The sequence below is a fragment of the Rutilus rutilus genome, assembly GCF_951802725.1.
Source record: "Rutilus rutilus genome assembly, chromosome: 14".
NCBI classification, from domain to species: domain Eukaryota; kingdom Metazoa; phylum Chordata; class Actinopteri; order Cypriniformes; family Leuciscidae; genus Rutilus; species Rutilus rutilus.
The window spans coordinates 1,021,106-1,029,071 of NC_140219.1; the positions used below are offsets into that span (position 1 = coordinate 1,021,106).

At 42.6% G+C, this 7,966-nt stretch overlaps 1 protein-coding gene across 1 annotated transcript; it reads left to right on the forward strand.

Moving 5' to 3' along the window:
- The first annotated feature begins 222 nt into the window (after positions 1–222).
- Positions 223–2,011, forward strand: LOC311304011 (natterin-4-like). The gene is made up of 3 exons (XM_084430815.1): positions 223–481; positions 672–778; positions 939–2,011. The coding sequence occupies exons 2-3, from the start codon at positions 679–681 to the stop codon at positions 1,949–1,951; spliced, it is 1,113 nt and encodes a 370-aa protein (XP_084286941.1). The 5' UTR covers positions 223–481; positions 672–678; the 3' UTR covers positions 1,952–2,011.
- Positions 2,012–7,966: the final 5,955 nt, after the last annotated feature.

Here is a 7,966-nt window from a genome sequence, read left to right on the forward strand (position 1 = left end):
TAAAGCAAACACCCATCACCCCAATGGTAACTTACAATTTGTGATTTTCTTCTTCAGTGATTCTGCTTGTTAACATCAGGTGTCTTCAATAATGCTCAATCATCACTAAATTAATCACTTAATTATCTCCTCAGCCCTAAATGCCGCTTCATCTGAAAGCAGGTTATGGCGATTTACTACTAATCAAGGAACCGGCTTTACTGACGAGATGCGCATAACAATATCGCGATTTAAATCGCCCAGCCCTACCCTGAATAGCTTTGGCTCCCGTATTAGATCTAGCTCTATAAAACGTCCCAACAAAGATTTCTGCACAGCACATCCTCATACTCTCAGAAATATTCAGAGGACATCGAGACACAAACTTGAGCTTGTAAGTTGTTAAGAAGTGTTTGCTGTAGTTCAGTCAAATCGAGTGAAGGTTCGTGTTCTCAGACTGCTGGCGTTAGAAGACTGATTACTTCTCTGATACAGTAGACACGTAAGAACATTTTCATAGATTTATTCACCATTAATAACATTCAATGTATAACTGTTTTAAAAATGAAAGAAAAGCAACAAAACCTCAATTTGCAATTGATTGTTTCATGATCTCAGAAAAGAAAGAATTAATAACAATGTTAATGTACACCAGTCTCATCTTCTCGTGACTGTTTGCTGATATTCCACAGATACTGAATGATGGGTTCCAGCGCGGTCTTCATCTTTGCTCTGATACACATCTTCATACTGTATGATGGGGGGAACTCAGAGGATCTTTCTAACATTAAAAGCACTGGTGTGTTCACCTTCAGTTCTTGTGTTCAACATTCTGCAGTAGTTTTAACTCCTAAACTAAACTATAATCCATGTGTGAAGCTATACTTATTTAAAATGATTGTAAATAACATAAGTTATCAGTCTTTGGTTTGTTCATTTCTTTTGGATTTGTCTTGCAGACTCTTCTAACCATCATCACATTCATCCTCGTGATCTTCCTAGCAGCAGTGCTAGAGCTGAGAAAGAGGAGAACCCTCTTCAGATGAAGCGTTACTTGGATCTTGTTGAATCAAACAATCCACCTAAAGATGCAGTCCTAGTTTCTGATGACAACAGCAATGATTATTACATTCTTGGATCTAAGAAATGTAATAAGAATTTAGAGATAATTAAACGTTCCGAAATATTGAAGCCAGGTGCTAATAAGGCATTACGTGAATTTCTAGTGAATAAAGACAACTTTGAAATTTTAGAGTGGAAAACATGGGCAGATATAGAGAGTGGCCAGATTCCATTTTATGCAGTAAAGCTTTGTAAAAATAGCCTCATTGCTAAAGATAACAAAGGTATCAGTCCTGTGAACATAAACTTTTTAAACCAGAAAAAAAACATGCAAACTGAAGTTCTCTCCGTAAACTATGACATAATAGGACAGCATTTAGAAATTACTGATTATGTAATCAAAGAAGAGGAAAAGTCAGAAAGGGAAGAAGTGCTAAAACATTTCAGTGCTAAAAACATGAACTGTAAGCCAGCCAAACATGTGGTGAAGCTGGATCACGGCAGCGACAAATCAAGATCTTTCCTAAAGGGCCGCACACACACGGTTGGAGGAGCGATAGAGGCATCGGTCTCCGGTAAGATTTTAGAATTAGTTAATGTAGGTGGAAAAATGAGTTTGAAATCTGAACAGAGTCGCTTAAATTCTGAAACGACATCTAATCTTAATAAGGCCCTGCACTCAGTGAGTATGGAGATAGAGATTCCACCCAACCATTCTTGCGTCATTGAGATTAAAAGCAAAACCTTTAGTGCTCGAGTCCCGTACTCTGGTCAGCTCATCCGACAATACAAGAACGGTGAAGAACGCACAACCTCCATTACCGGCATCTACGATCATCAGGAAATAGCAGACCTTGAATCATTTGTGTATCCCTGCACACCCGTGCCAGTTGCGACGAAATGCTCATGAAACCTGCACAACTTCTGAAAAAATATATGACATGTTGCAATGTGTGTTCATAATAGAATGAAAAAAAAAAAAGATTTAAAAAAATGTTTGCTTTCAAAATTACTACCAAATATAAACCAAATAACATTTGTATTCACAGAAATGTCTATTTGTACAAATTGCTGCACGTTCATTAAATTCTTAATTTTGCACACACAAGTTGAAAGGCATTTGGTTGTGGTTAGTAAAACATACATGCAACATTTATCAAGTTCATGGGTAATTGTGCATGTATTTATTAATCAATTTGAGACTAAATTCATCCCATACAGAAATGGCACAGAAACAGAAGATGCTTTCAGATTATAAAGAGCTCAGAAAGAAACTTCTCTAATATACGTCTACCACACAACATGCACGAGGTAGTGACTCGACAACACACAAGCCAACCTTGGCTTTAAAGCAGCCTTTCTCTCATTCCACACTGTGCGTTTACACACATCAGATGTCACCTATGACAACATGTAAGGGTATGAAAGATAAATGTAGTGATGCAGAAATAGTCCAGTCATCTAAATCAGAAAAAATAAAAACAGAAAAAAATAAAAAAATACAACCAAGGATGTGTTCTTCTTGCACACAGCACATTTTTACACCAAGAGCAAAACTAATATGAAACTGAATCTGAATGTGCCGGCAGGATAAAGGAAAGGCAAATGTTCATGGTTATACAGTAGAGCTGCTATTCTGGATATCACAAGAACAAAGTCAAATTTCACTGAGAAAAGTAGAAATGCTCAGGCATTTCAGAACACATGCTATTTTACGAGAGCTGGTTAGTCCAGTTACGCCGGCCACATTGCAGGGTCACGTCTTTTTTGATGAACATTGAGGGATTTATTCAGTAAATGTGCTAGCAATGTAGTTTATGCGCATGTTTTCTTATCGGCTAAATTTATCCGACTCAATTGAGCTCAAACGTTTTTATAGAATTTATGTGCATTTGGTGTTTCCATCCAGAGGTTTTATAAAAGAAAAATGTGCATAAAAATAGGTGGATGGAAACACAGCTACAGTTAGCAATATTTTCACCAACATTAACAAACACTCCACAACACCAAACACACTAGAAAGCTCTTATTTTAATATACTTTGACAAGTTCAGCATAAGACACACATTCATAGAAGACAGAAAAAACACATGAATATAAAGTGGAGAACTACAGCTGTACAAGAGTGTAAAAGAGCAGAGAACAAACTCTACAGTTCATTTACATCAAACATCTCAGACTCATTAACAGTCAAAGATCTTTATCCAAATAATGTCACCAACACACACACTCTCTCTCTCTCTCTCTCACACACACACACACACACACTCTCTCTCTCTCTCTCACACACACACACACACACACACACACAGGCCCGTCGCGACAAGGCAGGCAAACCAAGCAATTGCTTGGGGCCCCGAGCTGGCCTGGGGCCCCAAGACAACGACTGGTTAAGAATAAAATGCAATGACAAACTGTGTGAGCGCCCCTTTGATAGTCAGTGCAGTAAAGTGCAATGACACTGTTATCGGGATCCCCCTCAAGGGGGCCCCCCTCAGTAGTCGCTGACAGCAGCCAGCCAACCACGCGTCTCTGTTGCCGGCAAAATACAAAACCTCCTCGGCAGTTATCATGAAGCGAATTATGCTTAAGGAAGCCAGAAAAGAAAGAAGATAAAGGTAAAAAAATATAGTGATAAGTGATAAATTACACTGGATAAAGTAGCTCTACTTGTCTTGTACAAATGGTGTAATTTTGCAGCAGGTAGGCTAGCAAAAATATGTTTATGTTAGCTATCTGCCTGACGGCAAATGCTGCTTGTAACGAACAGTTAGTGCAACTTTTTTTTCGAAAGGACGGAATATGGTTACATACTGTAATATGTTTTTTAGCGCAATTTTCCACCGGACAAATTGCGATTGTTAACTCATGATTTCTGTTCTGTGCGTCTGTGCGCACCAATCTTGCACTTCTATCTACTCCTCAACCAGACCACCTAGAGACTTCGGGTTTTCGGCATTATGTTAAGGAAGGTCTAATCTCGGGAACGCACAAAAAAATCCAGGAAAAGATTTACTATCTCTTAGTGTTGTGATCCCATGAGATGAGAAAATTGCGCTAAAACACTCACCGAGTTTGTATTACTTGTTTAACGGGATAAGGAAGACGCAGATCTGTTCCAGAATCACTGTTTATCGTATTTAATGACATGACATTGCTATAGCTTTGTAATAGGTTTTGATGAAAGTGGCATAGCATGCTATAACGTTACTAACTATTCCACCGTTATAATCTATTTCCCAAATGGGGGTTAGGAAAACCACACAATAAATTCCGTGCATCAAACATTAGCTCGGGATGTTTTTAAGCATTGGTAGTTGTGAAAGCAGCTGCATCCCTTCCCTTCTAATATCAAAATATGGAATTGCTAACATATCTTTTCGGTAACACTTTATTATAATCAAATCAAATCAAGTATATTTGTATAGCGCTTTTCACAATACAGATTGTATCAAAGCAGCTTCACAGTATTACATTAAAATAAAATAATACAACAAGGTTTGTTTCTAGTGGAATTTATTGATTGATAGAATAAAATTAAATATCCCCAAAATATCCCCAACTGAGCAAGCCAAAGGCAACAGTGGCAAGGAACCGAAAAAAACTCCATCAAGTGACCTAATGGAGAAAAAAAAAAAAACCTTGGGAGAACCCAGGCTCAGTCGGGGGTAATAACCATCATTAATAGATGGTAAATTGTTAGTCTTTAATTTAATCTATAGTTAATTGTCATTTAACTGTTAGCAAACAAGTCTTTTTACTTAATAAATACTTTGTAAGTTAATCCATCTATAAACATTATTTAACCAGAAAGTGGCAGAGGAACATGATTTTTTCATAGCTTATCTTAATGTGCTAGTGTCGGGATATAGGCTTCTGTAGTGACAGTTTATGCAAATATGACATTATTTTTAAGTTACCAATGGTCAATGGATCTTGAACAGTAACTGCAAATGTTCAATTGTTGAAAATGTTCAAAATTTTATGCACAGTATATGCAACTGCATATTTGCACTGTAAACATTTTTTATTTATATAAAGTGTGGGTGAACTATGGCTATGCTGCGGTGGGGGGGGGGGGGGGGGGGGTGTATTGGGGGGGCCTCCATGTCCATTTTGCTTGGGGCCCCCAAATTCCTTCAAACGGCCCTGCACACACACACACACTCTCTCTCTCTCACACACACACACACTCTCTCTCTCTCTCACACACACACACACACACACACTCTCTCTCTCTCTCTCTCTCTCTCTCTCTCTCTCTCTCTCTCTGTCTCACACACACACACACGGGTTTGTGTTCTTCCTCTGAAGGTGCAGGAACCAGACTGATCCACCAAACTAGAGACTGTGAAAGAGAAGATCATCCAGAGACTCAGCGGTTCTGGACTCAGTGGTCCTGGACTCAGCGGTTCTGGACTCAGTGGTCCTGGACTCAGTGGTTCTGGACTCAGTGGTTCTGGACTCAGTGGTCATGGACTCAGCGGTTCTGGACTCAGTGGTCCTCAGCGGTTCTGGACTCAGCGGTTCTGGACTCAGCGGTTCTGGACTCAGCGGTCCTGGACTCAGTGGTTCTGGACTCAGTGGTTCTGGACTCAGTGGTCCTCAGCGATTCTGGACTCAGTGGTTCTGGACTCAGTGGTTCTGGACTCAGTGGTGGACTCAGTGGTTCTGGACTCAGTGGTTCTGGACTCAGTGGTCATGGACTCAGCGGTCCTGGACTCAGTGGTTCTGGACTCAGTGGTCCTCAGTGGTTCTGGACTCAGCGGTTCTGGACTCAGCGGTTCTGGACTCAGTGGTGGACTCAGTGGTTCTGGACTCAGTGGTTCTGGACTCAGCGGTTCTGGACTCAGTGGTGGACTCAGTGGTTCTGGACTCAGCGGTTCTGGACTCAGTGGTGGACTCAGTGGTTCTGGACTCAGTGGTCCTGGACTCAGCGGTTCTGGACTCAGTGGTGGACTCAGTGGTGGACTCAGTGGTCCTGGACTCAGCGGTTCTGGACTCAGTGGTGGACTCAGTGGTTCTGGACTCAGTGGTCCTGGACTCAGTGGTTCTGGACTCAGTGGTAGACTCAGTGGTTCTGGACTCAGTGTTTCTGGACTCAGTGGTCCTGGACTCAGCGGTTCTGGACTCAGCGGTTCTGGACTCAGTGGTCCTGGACTCAGTGGTTCTGGACTCAGTGTTTCTGGACTCAGTGGTCCTGGACTCAGCGGTTCTGGACTCAGCGGTTCTGGACTCAGTGGTTCTGGACTCAGTGGTGGACTCAGTGGTTCTGGACTCAGCGGTTCTGGACTCAGTGGTGGACTCAGTGGTTCTGGACTCAGCGGTTCTGGACTCAGTGGTGGACTCAGTGGTTCTGGACTCAGTGGTCCTGGACTCAGTGGTGGACTCAGCGGTTCTGGACTCAGTGGTGGACTCAGTGGTGGACTCAGTGGTCCTGGACTCAGCGGTTCTGGACTCAGCGGTTCTGGACTCAGTGGTGGACTCAGTGGTTCTGGACTCAGTGGTCCTGGACTCAGTGGTTCTGGACTCAGTGGTGGACTCAGTGGTCCTGGACTCAGTGGTTCTGGACTCAGTGGTTCTGGACTCAGTGGTTCTGGACTCAGTGGTTCTGGACTCAGTGGTGGACTCAGTGGTTCTGGACTCAGTGGTCCTGGACTCAGTGGTTCTGGACTCAGCGGTTCTGGACTCAGTGGTGGACTCAGTGGTTCTGGACTCAGTGGTCCTGGACTCAGTGGTTCTGGACTCAGTGGTTCTGGACTCAGTGGTGGACTCAGTATTTCTGGACTCAGTGTTTCTGGACTCAGTGGTCCTGGACTCAGCGGTTCTGGACTCAGCGGTTCTGGACTCAGTGGTCCTGGACTCAGTGGTTCTGGACTCAGTGTTTCTGGACTCAGTGGTCCTGGACTCAGCGGTTCTGGACTCAGCGGTTCTGGACTCAGTGGTCCTGGACTCAGTGGTTCTGGACTCAGCGGTTCTGGACTCAGTGGTCCTGGACTCAGTGGTCCTGGACTCAGTGGTCCTGGACTCAGCGGTTCTGGACTCAGCGGTTCTGGACTCAGTGGTCCTGGACTCAGTGGTTCTGGACTCAGCGGTTCTGGACTCAACGTAATTGCGTATTGCATGATGTCACGAACGCGCATCACAGAACAGAGCAAGGCGAGCATTTGTGCTTATAAACCTTAAACTTTTTTATTCATTTTTGAAATGAGCGATCGTTTCGCTAGATAAGACCCTTATTCATCATCTGGTATCGTTTAAAGCCCTTTGAAGCTGCACTTAAACTGTCATTTGGACCTTGAACCGTTTGGGTCCCACTGGAGTCCATTATATGGGGGAAAATCCTGGAATGTTTTCATAAAAAACCTTAATTTTGAAGAAAGAAAGACATGGACATCTTGGATGACATGGGGCTGAGAAAATTATCAGCAAAAGTTTTTTTTAAAGTGAACTAATCCTTTAAGTGCAATAAAACTGCAATTATTTTCACACGCTGCTGTTAAAATTGAACCGTGTCTAAATACAATAAAATGAAAAAGGTAGAAATGAAAAATGAGCAGAGAATCGAAGATAGGCTTACCTTGAGTCAAATAGAGCACTGAATAACGGGAGAGCTGGGTATTTCAGAAGAAACTAGCGCACTCTGCCGTCTCCACCTACTGACCGCTCGTCCCTTGTCATACCTGGACACAAAGCATAAAGCAAGGATCCCGAAGCTCAATGAAAAGGTGACCTTGTAAGGGTGAGAAAACCTGTGCATGTCAGGAAAGGGAAATACAAATTGAGCGACCCTATGCAGATTATAAGAAAAGAAAAGGAACACACAGTTATGAGCTGAGTGATGGACGAACTTGGGACGCGTCTCATTTGGCACCCCTACATACAGGTTTCACTCTGGCTGAACAATCAGCTTCTGCTCCACCAC

Excerpts from the sequence above, each read along its gene's own strand:
- LOC311304011 (XM_084430815.1), top strand. The coding sequence starts at position 679 with ATGATGGGTTCCAGCGCGGTCTTCATCTTTGCTCTGATACACATCTTC. Across the intron at positions 779-938 it reads TTCTAACATTAAAAGCACTG|ACTCTTCTAACCATCATCAC; the intron begins GTGTGTTCACCT and ends TTTGTCTTGCAG.